Source organism: Acomys minous, assembly GCF_964271855.1.
Source record: "Acomys minous genome assembly, chromosome: 17".
NCBI classification, from domain to species: Eukaryota; Metazoa; Chordata; class Mammalia; order Rodentia; family Muridae; genus Acomys; species Acomys minous.
The window spans coordinates 23671134-23685393 of record NC_140500.1 but is presented as its reverse complement, the minus strand read 5'-3'; the positions used below and the strand labels follow the sequence as shown (position 1 = coordinate 23685393).

Sequence of the window (14260 nt, the reverse complement as noted above, 5' to 3'; positions counted from 1 at the left end):
ATTTTGTTTTCTCCATCAACCGTTATTGAAAGTTTTGCTGGGTACAGTAGTCTAGCCCGGCATCTGTGGTCTCTTAGGGTTTGCAGGACCTCTGTCCACGCCCTTCTGGCTTTCATGGTCTCAGCTGAGAAGTCGGGTGTAATTCTGATAGGTTTGCCATTGTATGTTACTCTGTCTTTTTCCCTTGCAGCTTTTAAAATTTTTTCTTTAGTCTGTATGTTTTGTGTTTTGATTATTATGTGGCGGGAAGATTTTCTGTTCTGATCTATTCTATTTGGTGTTCTATAGGCCTCTTGTATGTTCATATGCATCTCCTTCTTCAGATTGGGAAAATTTTCTTCTATAATTTGGTTGAAGATATTTTCTGGGCCATGGAGTCGGGCATCTTCTCTGTCCTCAATGCCTATTATTCTCAGGTTTCTTCTTTTCATGGCGTCCTTGATTTCTTGGATGTTCTGTGTTAGGAACTTTTCTGATTTAGCATTTTCTTTGATGGCTGATTCGAGTTCTACAATTGTATCTTCAAGTCCCGAGATTTGTTCCTCTGTTTCCTGGATTCTGTTTGAGAAGGCCATCTCTTTGTTGGCTGCTTTCTTCTCTATGGTCTCTCGTTCACATTTTTCTTCTGTGTGTTCCTTTATCATAGATTCCGTTTTTGTCCTCAGATCTTGAAGTGTTATCTTTATTTCCTTCATCTGTCTGTTTGTATTTTCCTGAAATTCTTCCAGTGCCTTTCTGTATGACTCTTTTATGTCCTCCACCTGCTTGGATGCCTCCTCCTGCAGTTGTTTACAGATTTCCTTCCTTTCTTCCAAAATTATCTTCCTTACTAAGGACTTGAGGTCATTTTCTTGTATTTCTATTATTTTTGGGTTCTCTGGGTTGCTTTCATTGGGATTGTTGGGATCTGGAGATTCCAAACTGTTTTGGGTTTTGTTTGCATTCTTTCGTTGTCCTCTTGTCATTTTGGTGTCTCTGATGTTGGAAGGTAGCTTCTGGTGACTTTCACTGGTTGAGAGTGGATAGTTGGTGAATGATTATTGGTTGCGTGCTCTTGCTTGTAGGGATCAGGTAGTTTTCCTCCTGACACAGGCAGGTGACCTAGTTTCCACTCCTGGAGACTTTGTTCTATACCTTATTCTCTGGGATGGGTCAGCAGAAGTAGGCGTCTGACTGGTTCCTTTCACGTTAGTGTTGTGAATCAGGCCTAATGCTGTGGGGTGTCAGATCGAGGCTGGCAAGCTCTGAATGGACAAGCTGTTCTCAGTTGCCTGCACTACACACAGACCTGTATCTCAGACCTTGCCTCGCTCAGATCCACTGAGCTAAATGCGCCTTTTAAACCAGCATATACACACCTCTGAGGTGTCCAGCCTTTCCCGAGGGGGTGGGAGATCCTGTCTATGCTGTGTGTAGTGTCCACACTAGGTTCTGACAGCTGGGATCTGCAGGCTCAGGCCCTGTGCTCTGTTCCAATATGGACCCAGTATGGATGCGCTGGCTACACGCTGCTATCTCTGACCAGCTGACCCAAGCAGCTCAGTCTCCCGTGCACTGTTCCAAAGTGGGCAGGGTATATCGCCCCTAACTGGGCACTGCTGTCTCTGAGCTAGTCAAATCCCACCAGCTCTGTTTCCTGCGCACTGTTCCAAAGTGTGCCTGCTTTGGCGCCACAGGTTGGGCGCACTCTCTCTGAGTTAGGCTGATCCAAGCCCCTCAGACTCTCGCGCCCTGTTCCAAAGTGGGCAGGGTATGGGGCCTCAGGCTGGGCACTGCTCTCTCTGATCTAGGCGGATCCCACCAGCTCTGTTTCACACACACTGTTCCAAAGAGTGCCTGCTTTGGCGCCACAGGTTGTGGTCACTCTCTCTGAGTCAGGCTGATCCGAGCCGCTCTGACTCCCGCTCCCTGTTCCAAAGTGGGCAGGGTATGGGGCCTCTGGCTGGGCACCACTCTCTGTGATCTAGGCGGATCCCACCAGCTCTGTTTCCTGCGCACTGTTCCAAAGAGTGCCTGCTTTGGCGCCACAGGTTGTGGTCACTCTCTCTGAGTCAGGCTGATCCAGGCCCCTCAGACTCTCGCGCCCTGTTCCAAAGTGGGCAGGGTATGGGGCCTCTGGCTGGGCACCGCTCTCTGTGATCTAGGCGGATCCCACCAGCTCTGTTTCCCACACACTGTTCCAAAGAGTGCCTGCTTTGGCGCCACAGGTTGTGGTCACTCTCTCTGAGTCAGGCTGATCCGAGCCGCTCTGACTCCCGCGCCCTGTTCCAAAGTGGGCAGGGTATGGCGCCTCTGGATGGGCGCCTCTCTCTCTGAGTAAAATGGGCTCAAGCAGCTCCGTATCTCGCGCTCTGTTCCAACGCGGGCAGTTTTGCGCTGCCGGCCGGGTGCTGCTCTCTCCAAACTAGGTGTACCCCGTTGCCTGTGTTTCCACGCGGCGTGGGGTCCTCGGCAGATTTGCGTGTGGTGGATGTATGGGACCAAGGGGACCTTCCCCTGATTCCCTGTAACTTCCCCCGGCCAGGGGCTCCTGTACCGATCCGACCCGCACTCTGAATTCCGGCTTTATCTACCAGCTGCAGCCCGCAGGTGGGTTCCGTCTGATCGACCGGAGAGTGGATTCAGGGCCTCCGTGGACTGGTACTTGACTCGGGGCCAGGCCCGCCGGTGGTCTGCACTGTGCGGGACCCAACTCACCTGAAGCTCTCTGGATTTAACAGTCTGTGGCTTCATTCAAGTCCCTGGTCTCCGTGCAGTTGATCAGATACAGTGCTTGCTGGGCGCCGCCATCTTGAGCTATTTTTGTTTCTTAATACATTCAACTCTCCTATATTTTGATTAGAGAGATGAGGGCATTAATATTTAATGTTATCATTGAAAGGTCCATGTTGATTGCTGTCATTTTGTTGTTTTTGCTACTTGTGTTTAATCCTGTTTTATGTTTTAGTAATTGTAGCCTCATTCGTTTTTTTAAAAATGTAGCCTCTTAGCTATGTTTGTTCTCCTCTTCAGTCCAAAGTATTGTTTTTAGAATTCTCTATGGGGCTGGTTTGTTAGACATGAATACTTTTAGCCTATTTATAGCCTTGTGATCTTGTCAGTTTTAAGAACTTTTTGAGCCTTGTGAGTTATTTACATTCTGAGCCTTATAAGTCTTGTATGTGTCCTGAGTCTTACTGAGACTCCTTCCATATGGTATATTTAAGTCAAGTAAAATTTCTATACAACACTTTGAAAGTTATTTTTTTGCCCAGATGATCAATCAATGAGTGTGTAGTACTAAAGTCACCCATTATTATTAATCTAGACCTATCTGTCCTTTGCTTCTTAGTGTTTCTTTTATGGAATTGTATGCATTAACAAGGTTACTCAGTATTCTTTTCATTGTTTATTCCTTTCACTAATAGGTAGTGACTTTTTTTCCTATAACTGATTTTTGACTGGTCTACTTTATCAAATATTAGAATTGATACTCCTGCCTCTTCTAAGCTTGAATTTTCTTTATCTGTCTCTTTCTATTCTTTTATTTTTGGTGTGTGAGTGTGTGTGTGTGTGTGTGTGTGTGTGTGTGTTGAATAGTCTAACTAGCTAGCCTCTGCCTCTTAATAAAGAGTTAAAATCACATATATTTAGGGTCGTTGTTGATAATTATTTGCTTATTCCTATTATTTTATTGGATGTTCCAGTACTACTTATCTAAGTATTTTAGTAATAAAAAATACTAATACAAATGCTAATAACAAATACTAACTAAAGATAGTAATAATATAAGCTGTGTCCCATGTTTATGATCAGATCTCCATGCTGTACACCACTAAAGATTCATTTTTCTGAAAGAAGTATTCACATGAGGGTCTGTGTTGAGCATCAATCTGACCAGTGAACCCTATCCACCTTGTTTTTTATCTTGCATATCAGCTAGACAACACAGGCTGCATCACACAAGAAGAAAGCATTACTATGTTCAACCTAAATAGAAGATATATTCAAGACCAGTATTTTCATGTGGATGCAAAAGTTTTTGAAGAAGGGACAGGTATGTGAGTAAGCTGAAAATATGGAAAATGAAATTGTGAAAATTGAATCCTGTTCACAAGAAGATGGTGGTGCAAAAGATGTAGAAAAAGGACATAGAATGCAAGCAGTTATCTAACTGTCTTTCAATGTTATTGCAAATTTCTTTTTTAGGATTGTATTTCAGTGGATCTGGAACAACGAAAATTGAAAAAATCATAACCAAACTCATATTTGTGAAAGCAGAGTCACATTTTAGACACGGGATTCCCTTTCATGTGAAAGTAAAGTACTCTTTGGATCATAGATGCTCTCGAGCTGTATGGTGATTCCTCGCCCTGGGCCATTCTGCTCAATGTTAACCTTGCCTGACGTCGTTGGTTGCCAAAGGAGAAGTGTAGCTTATTGGTAGAGCTTGTCCTTCACATGCTTGAGTGCATGATTTCTATTCCTAGAACTAACCTCAGGACTTAGAAAGGCCATCAAGAATCATGAATCTAAAACATAAGTAGCATATTTTTATTCATAATTACTGTACTTGAAAACCATAAACCTCAGAGTGTCACTGTGTTTTAATGATTAAGAAACACGTGCTACATATTATAATAAATCCATGCTCTCTATTAGCATCAGGACCTCAACAAATATCTTGTGATGAGTCTGAGCAACGGCTTCAGATTCACACAGAACCTGTCAATAGTTTTTTATGAGTAACAGGTAAGTATGGAGCATCTACAAAGAGTTAAGAATATGATACTTTGGGCCTCTGTGCTTTCACAGCACAAACAGTTTTATTGGTGTAGACATGAAAGTGTTAGATTTTGGTAAGACAATTGTTTTGCATGCTGAATTAGTTGGTGTACTATTTTTTGGATCTTTATAGAATGCTGAGACAGGTTTTTCCTCTTACAATCTGTGTAGTATGACCATACCTACACTATGCTTTTTTTCCTTGTTCAATTTAGGTCCGCCTCGAGGATTTCAAGGGTGCTCCTATTCCAAATGAGAAACTCTCCTTCAAAGTACAATCTAGCTACTCCAGTGCTACCACCACTGACCATCATGGCCTGGCAGAGTTCTCCATCGACACCACCCGCATTGTGGGTCATTCCCTCAGTATCACAGTAAGTAAGAACTGAGGGCACAAGACACAAAGTGAGGCTTTGTAACAGCTTGAACTCAGTAATGCGTAGTTGAATAAAAAGAAATGTTCTAAGCCAAATTTTCTTATATTAGGGCAAAATACAAAGGGTTTCTGATCATTAATAAAAGTATGAGCACATGTTGTGAGCACATGCTTGTGAACATGAGCTTTTGCACAGTCTCCTTATTTTATTTAGTTTTATATATCTCAAGTCAGGACCTTCAATCAAAAATGATTAAAAGTCTGTTTTTACCAATTCAGTCAATGTATGTACTGTATGTCCTCAAATTCATTACCCAAATATGCAGTGCTCATATTCTCAAGTAAGAGACATTTATTGCTTAACTGAATATGGTTGATGTTAAACTAATCCATGCTTGAGGCACAGAGACAGACAGAGACACAGAGACAGACAGACAGACAGAAATCCAGCAAGCTCTAGAAAGGCAATCTGGAGCTACAATAGTAGAGGAGACTAGTAGTCTGCAGTCAATTGGAACACAAAGATTCCCCCTATAAAGCATAGCTTTGTCAGATATGTCATAAGAGGGAACCACATGAAGAGAACCCCACTATCTGACTTACTAGCAGAGGTCTCTGAAGGCCCTGCAGCTCTATATCTGACTCCCAATGGTCTTCTCCCCTAGTTGGCTCAGTAGGCTCCTCACTGAGATCCACTGTGGGTAGAAGAAAACCAATGGTGACCCACACACATTTGCTGCTACAAATTTAAATGATGGAAATTATAATCTATCTCATAGAAAGATATTAAAAGCAGGTCCCTTTGCAAACAGTAGATAGACTCTAGAGACAAGGATTGGAACCTAGTATGTGGGAGGTTGGGTGAAGGAAAAAAGGACCAGTGTGGTGCTCACTAGGAGGTCAGCCATTGTCAAATGGCTTCGGTTTGGGAGCTTTCTAGATGCTAGAGTCATTTGCCATTTGGGAGGCAAGGCAGGCAGATCTTGGTCAGTTCAAGGCCAGCCTGGTCTACAAAGTGAGTCAAGGACAGCCAAGGCTGCAACAGTGAAACCCTGTTTCTGAAAAGAAAAAGAAAAAACAGAGTAGAAATAAGTAAGAGATTTCATTGTTGCCTTTTCATACAGGTCCCCGATCCTCTTCCCTCTGTTATCTCTCTATCTCCCAGAACCACTCCTCCATATTTCTGCCCACAACTGTCTTTTTCTAATACTTACACCACATACTTCAGATTTTTACTGTGTTGTTACTTGGTATTCTTTCTCATACTTGGGCCTCATTTCCTTTCTTTCTGATCTTCATTCTTTTTTCTTTTTCTCAGACTCTGGTTTGCTCCTTTAGTAATAAAATTTATCTTAATTTTTAACTTTAACTGCTAATTTATATTATATCTTCCTCTTTCTATTTATTGAACCCTGGGAAAAAGTAGGTATTTTTAATTGTTTTTTATTTTATTCATGTAAATGCTTTGGTTTGGTGTTGACAAATTCATTGAATTTCCTCCATGTTCCAAAGGGTTATAAGAAATAATGCCTTTAAAAGAGAGGCACTCATTAAGGAAATCTCCTTAAAATAGCAGATGTTCTATAACCATCCCTACATATGTGTAAATTGCAATGTCAAAATAGAATAAATATGAAAAATGAAACAGTATCAACACGCTAAGCTAGATTTCAAGCCAAAATAAGATAAAGTCATTGAATTTTAAAAAGTGAATAATTTATCAAGAATATATACATGTAAATATACATCCCCCAAAAGCTGGTTTGACAAATATCATAAAACCAATCACAACTAGGAATAAATTATTATATAAGTTAATAACTTCAATATGCAATGTTTATTAATAAATGTATCATCCATACAAAAAAAGTCAAAAATAAATCTCAAATTAAACTGTACCTTGTATCTCATGGCCTTGACTGCCATCTATAGAATTCTATATTCAACAGTGATGAAATAGACATCCCCTCAGCAGCTGATGGGGGTTTCTTCAAAACAGGTCTCACTTTAGATTATGGAGCAATTGTTTACCAATTTAAAGAATTTAAATCATTCATATTATGCCACAGGAGACTATAATTGTAAATCAATAACAACCGAAACTAGAGGGCTTACACAAATATATTGCCCCTAAATAATTCTCTAGACAATGATCGGTGGAACACTGACAATATCAGAAAGGTAACTTTTTAATTTCTAGATTTAATAAAAACACACCAGAACACGTATGGTCTATAGTGAACTCAGCTCTGAGAACTATGAACACCTACATAAATAATCACGTAGGTACCAAGTAAATGCTGCACCTCAAGGCATTAGCATAACTAGAACAAGACATATGCAAAACTAGAGAAATGAAAGAAATAATAAATATAGCTGAAAGTAATGATGAGGACAAAGAGGTCAAATGAAACCAAAAGTGAGTCTTTGAAAAGATAAGTGAAAGTGACTAGCCCTTGTCTAAACCCAGAAAAGTTAAAACCCAAATTAGCAAATCAGAGGAGGCCACTTCAGCACATAAGATGAAATGCACAGGGTTCTTACAGAATAGTATGAAAGCTTTCATTCTGATAAATTAGAAAAATCAGAAAAAGAAAATGAATTTTTGGATATTTATATTCTACCAAAGTGAGCCAAATATGTTGTAAAATAGATAACCTATACAGATCAACAATGAGAATTTGAATTGAAGAAATAACTAAGGGGGCCCCAGCAAATTAAAAGCTGAGAGTAGAAAAACTCATTGCTGAATTCAACAAAACTTCAAAAAGGAAATATTATTGTGAGAAATTTCAAAAGGAGGAATTTCACCAAAGTCAATCTGTGAATCCAGCACAACTCTGATAGCAAAACTAGATGAGGATTAAAAAAAATCTAGAATTCTTCAGACTGATTCACCCATTGAGCATAAAATAAAAGTCCTCACTGAAATGTTCCCATGCAAGACTCAACAACACACTGAGCAAATGTACCATGATCCAACTGATTTCATACTAAGAATCCAGGAATGGTGTCACATTTGCAAGCTGAGAACTGTAAAATAGCATATAAATAGAACAGTTTAAAAATCACCCGCTCTTCTCAGTAGATGCAATAATAATCCATTTTCAAGACACCAATTACAAATGGTCAAGGAACACATGCACAGATGCTCAGCACATCTGGCTATCAAGAAAATGCAAGTTGACACTATGTTGAAATGCCATCTCACCAATAAACATGGCTGTGATTAGGAAAAGAGATTTGGCAAGGCTTTGGAAATAAAAGAGCCTATATGAACAACTGGTGTGAAGGTAAATTAGCATGTCCATTGAGTTGAAAGTTTTTATAAAACTCCAAAATGACACCAGGATACAGTCCAGGTGTACCACATCCACATAGTTCCCATATGCACCAAAGCTAAGATATGAGGAAGACACCTACATCACCATGCCAATCTCAGCACTACTCAATACAGCTAGCAGTGGAGCCAGCACCAGTGCCCATCAGTGGAGGAGATGACAGAGACAAGTGGAAATATGTGCACACTAGACTTTTACTCATATATTTAAAAGAGAACCATCTTGTCTATAGAGAAATGTATGGATTTAGAAATTGTCAACTTAAAAAAAATTATAAGACTAGGAGAGAAAATAAAGCATTGCCTATTGTCCCACAAATGTGGAATCATGTGAAAGAATAGAAATGAAAGCAGAGAGGCCCGGGTAAGAAAGAAGAGAGCTGGTGGGAAACATAGGATTGGGTAGTAAGTGAATGCATGTGGTCAGAGTACACCATATTAATCTATGAAAATGTTTCAGTCCTGCCATTATTTTGCATATTTGTCAGGCACTAAATTTTGTATTTATAAAAATTCTTTCATATATATTAGATACTCAACAAATGCTCCCTTTGTCTTGAAAACTAATATACTTCCCCTTTATCTCTTCATTGGTATAATGTTTGCCTCCATTTTGAAAATTCATTAGTCATAAATTCACCCAAGGGATATCATCTCCCTTTTTAAGAAAATGTACAAAATACTCAGTCATTGAAAGTATGCTGACTCATCACAGAAGAGAGATTCTGCGGAGTAGGCAATCTGATCACAGTATTTGTTGATTCTCCAGGTGTACCACAAGGAGGAATTTTTTTGTTGGAATTTCCCTTGCATGGAAGAAGAATATGGAGTAGCACACCATGTGGCCTACAGTGTTTATTCCATCAGCAAGAGCTATGTCTACATTGAGAAGGAAGTTGGCATCTTGCCCTGCAGCCAGAGTCACACAGTTCAGGCACATTTTATTCTGAGAGGGACTGCCCTGATAGTGCTGAGAGAGCTCATTTTTTACTACCTGGTGAGTTCTGGCTCCAAGCTGAGAAATACAAAGAATCCTTTCATCTCCTGACCACGTCTCTCCTGACACATTGGGTTCTGGGCTGGGTATTTCTGCCTGGGTCTCACACAGTAGATTCATCAGTGAGAAGAAAGCCTTCTAAAATACAGACGTAAGTTTGGAAAATACCTTTTTATTTTAGGTCATGGCCCAGGGCAAGATCATCCAAACTGGAAGCCACACTCACCACATGGAGGCACGAGACCCAGGAAACTGTAAGTTTTTTTCCCACCCAGCAACAAGTCTCCAACTGAGTCCACACATGCTCACCAGTGGACTCTCACCACTGAGTAACTAAGTATGCCATGATTTGTGTAAGTCTCTGTAAACACTGCACAGCAGGAGCTCAGGGTTCTGCCATCAAATGTACATTATCACTCATACCATGAACTTCAGGAAAAAAAGTCTCAGATTCCTAAACTGAGTATCATTCAACAATGGTGAAAACTATCTATTCTGAAGATGTAGCACCTGAAAACACAAAGCACTCCTCAAGTAAGGGATCTATGTGTTCATGTAGAGATTAGCCACAACAAAGCAAAATGTCTTATCTTAGTATCTGTCCAAAAAATCGGAAAGGTGCCAGCCTTGGTCATTAAACTATTCTAGCTACACTGATCTTGGGGTATTTGATTCATTTTCATTATTTTTTGTTATGTGTGTGGTGCTTTGGGGTAAGTTGTCAGGGCCAAAGGCATCAGATCCCCTGGATCTCCTGAATCTGGAATTACAGAGTTCTGAGCAGTCTGGTGTGGGTGCTGGGAATCAAACTTGGTTCCTTCAGTGGAGCATCATGTGATCTGAACTTCTGAACTATCTCTCCAGTTCCTTCATTTTTATTTTTAAAGACATTTTATTTATTCTTTGAAAGATGCATGCATTTATACAATATACTTAAGTCATACCTTTTTCCCACTAATCCCCACCAACTCCTCCCTGGATCCTCTACAAGGCCACTTCCATAGTGTAATAGAAATGAAAATCCCAACCATTTGATTTTACCAAAGTTGACTCAGGAGCCAGATGCTGGGGTAAAGACCTACCAGCTCAGAGAGGCAGAGAGAGCCCAGCTGACCTTCCTACTCAGCTCACATCTTCGAAGGAAAAATCCAAAAAGCTCACTAGCTCAGCTGACAGTCCAGGAGGAAAGGGCCAAAAAAAAAACCAAAAAACAAAAACAAAAAAAAACACAAAAAACAAAAAAACAAAACAAAACAAAACAAAACAAAACAAAAAACAACAAGGCCAAAGGCTTGCTAGTGCAAAGTCCAAAAAAGCCTCCTTATCCATGCTTTCTTAAATACCCTTCTCTCATAGTCCCTCCTTACTACTTAATCCCTGTCAGCTGGTTTCTTGATCTAACTTTTGACCTAGGCTTAATTTATTAAATCCGGTGTACAGAAAACTCTTGAATTAATGGTGTGTCCAAGGTCTGATCCACACCTTAATCACCTGTTTACAGTAAACAGAAAATTCTTGGATTAAAGGTGTGACCTAGGGCTCAACTATGCCAAACATGAAACAGGTTTTTACAGATCACAATCTCGGGGTTCACAATGGGATCAAATATTCTGCAGCATTCTTCCCTACTTTATGTCTTCCATGTTTTAGTTTGGTCAGTATTACCCGTGTGTGTGTGTGTGTGTGTGTGTGTGTGTGTGTGTGTGTGTGTGTGCGCGCGCGCGTGCATTATAGGGTCATCCGGCAGCATCCATGAAGAAATCTGACTCTTCCTCCCCTCTGTAGCTATCAGCTCTCAATAGCTCCTCAACTAAAAGGGGATCTTCAAGAATCCCTCCCCATCCATGCTGGGATGCTGACTAGGGCTTGATGTTTTGAAGGTCTTGGGCAGGGAATCATAGCTGCTGTGAGTTTATGTGTGAAATCACCCTGTTGTATCCTGATGACATTTACTCAGTTTTACCACAACTTGACTCAATTATCACTCTCTTTTTAAAAAATGTTTTATTAATTTATTCATATTACATCTCAATTGTTAGCCCATCCCTTGTATCCTCCCATTCCTCCCTCCCTCCCACTTTCCCCCTAATCCCCTCCCCTATGTCTGTGCCTGAGAGGGACCTCCTCCCTCTGTATATGCTCATAGGCTATCAAGTCTCTTCTTGGTAACCTGCTATCCATCCTCGGAGTGCCACCAGGCCTCTCCATCAAGAGGACTTGGTCAAAAATGGGACAGGAGAGTTTGCATAAAAGTCAGACCCCACTCTCCACTCAACAGTGGATCATGTCCTGTCCATCATCTAGATCTGGGTAGGGGTTCGAAGTTTACTGCACGTATTGTCCTTGGCTGGTGCTATAGTTTGAGCAGAACCCCTGGGCCCTGATCCACATGTCATAATGTTCTTCTTGTACGTTTCTGGGACCCTCTGGATCATTCTATTTCCCCATTCTCCCATGCTTCTCTCACCTAAAATCCCAATAGGATGTCCTCCCCTCTGGCACACTTTCCTGGTACATGAAGACTTTCATGGGACATGCCCCTTGGGCTAGTGTCCAGATATAAGTGAGTATATACCAGTTGACTCTTTCTGCTTCTGGGTGAACTCACTCATTATGATCATTTCTAGTTCAATCCATTTGTCACAAATTTTGGAAATTCCTTGTTTTTAATAACTGAGTAGTATTCCATATTGTAAATATACCACAGTTTCTTTTTCCACAATTCTATTGAGGGACACTTAGGCTGTTTCCATGTTCTGGCTATTATGAATAAGGCTTCTATGAACATAGTTGAGCATATGTCCCTCTTGTGTGGTGGAGCATTTTCCAAGGAGTGGAATAGCTGGGTCTGGAGGAAGACCTATTCCCAGTTTTCTGAGAAAACGCCAGTTAGATTTCCAAAGTGGTTGTATTAGTTTGCATTCCCACCAGCAATGAAAGAGTGTTCTTCTTTCTCCACATCCTTGCCAGCCAGTGATGTCATATGAGTTTTTGATTTTAGCCATTCTGTTGGGTGTAAGATGGAATTTCAGTGTCGTTTTGATTTGCATTTCCCTGATGACTTATGACGCTGAACATTTCTTTTAGTTTTTCTCAGCCATTTGATATTCCTCTGATGAGAATTCTCTGTTTGGTTCTGAGCCCCATTTCTCTATTGGGTTATTTGGTTGGTGATGTTTAATTTTGTGAGTTTTTATATATTTTGGATATTAGACCTTTGTCAGATGAAGGGTTGGTGAAGATCTTTTCCCAGTCTTAAGGCTGTTGCTTTGTTCTGTTGACAGTGTCTCCTGCCTTACAGAAGCTTCTCGGCCTCATGAGGTCCCATTTATTAATTGGTGACGTTAAGGCCTGGGCTCTTGGTGTTCTGTTCAGGAAGTTGTCTCCTGTGCCAATGTGTTCCAGGCTCTTCCCCACTTTTTATTCTAATTGACTTAGTGTTTCTGGTTTTATGTTGAGGTCTTTAATCCACATGGACCTGAATTTTGTGCATGGTGAGAAATATGGGTCTAATTGTATTTTTCTACATGTAGACATCCAGTTAGACCAGCACCATTTGTTGAAGATGCTATTGTTTTTCCATTGAATGGATTTGGCTTCTTTGTCAAAAGTCAAGTAACCAAATGTGTGTGGTTTCATCTCTGGGTCTTCTATTTGATTCCAGAGACCCACCAGCCTATTGCGGTGCCAGTACCATGCTGTTTTAAGTATTGTTGCTCTATTATACAGCTTAAGATTGGGTATGGAGTATTCTCTGGATGATCTTTTATTGTATAGGATTGTTTTTGCTATTCTAGGCTGTTTGTTTCTCCATATGAAGTCGAGAATTGATCTTTCAATGTCTTCAAAAATTTTTGTATGTATTTTGATAGGGATTGCATTGAATCTGTAAATTGCTTTTGGTAAGATCGCCATTTTTACTATGTTAATTCTCCCAATCCATGAACAATGTAGATCCCTCCATCTTCTGATATCATCTTCTATCTCTTTCTTCATAAATTTAAAGTTTTTTCTGAATAAGTCCTTCAGTTGCTTGGTTAGAGTTACTCCTAGATATTTTATATAGCTTGTGGCTATCATAAAGGGTGTAATTTTCTTTCTCTGCATATTTGTCATTTGTATATAGGAAAGCTACTGACTTATTTGAGTTAATTTTGTATCCAGCCAATTTGCTGAAGGTGTTTATCAGCTGTAGGAGTTCTCTGGTGGAATTTTGGGGGTCCCTTATATACACTATCATATCATCTGCAAATAGGGATAATTTGACTTCTTCTTTTCCCATTTGGATACCATTGATCTCCTTTTGTTTTCTTATTGCTCTGGGTAGAACTTCAAGAACTATATTGAAGAGATATAGAGAAAGTGGGCAGCCTTGTTTGGACCCCGATTTTAGAGGGAATTTTTTTAGTATTGCTCCATTTCGTTTGAAGTTGGCTATTGGCTTGATATATATAGCCTTTATTATATATAGGTATGCACCTTGTATTCCTGATCTCTCCTGAACTTTAAACATGAATGGGTGTTGGATTTTGTCAAATGTTTTTCTGCATCTAAGGAGATGATCATGTGGGTTTCTCTTTCAGTTTGTTTACATGGTGGATTAAATTGATGGATTTCCGTATGTTAAACCATCCCTGCATGCCTGGAATGAATCCTACCTGGTCATGGTGAATGATGTCTTTGATATGTTCTTGTATTTGTTTTGTGAGTATTTTATTGTGTATTTTGACATGAATGTTCATAAGAGAAATTGGTCTGAAATTCTCTTTTTTTATTGGGTCTT

General features: G+C 40.2%; 1 protein-coding gene across 2 annotated transcripts in view; it reads left to right on the top strand.

The window, feature by feature from the left end:
* LOC311588227 (murinoglobulin-1-like) overlaps window positions 1–14260 on the top strand; it is a 212462-nt gene that overhangs the window by 92246 nt on the left and 105956 nt on the right. The window contains exons 9-13 of one of the 2 annotated variants that reach the window (XM_084765705.1): window positions 3919–4036; window positions 4189–4298; window positions 4980–5138; window positions 9250–9477; window positions 9659–9731. In XM_084765705.1, the coding sequence (XP_084621831.1) occupies window positions 3919–4036; window positions 4189–4298; window positions 4980–5138; window positions 9250–9477; window positions 9659–9731 (688 nt within the window). The remainder of the gene's footprint in view (window positions 1–3918; window positions 4037–4188; window positions 4299–4979; window positions 5139–9249; window positions 9478–9658; window positions 9732–14260) is intronic. The other variant, XM_084765706.1, reaches the window with a different exon arrangement.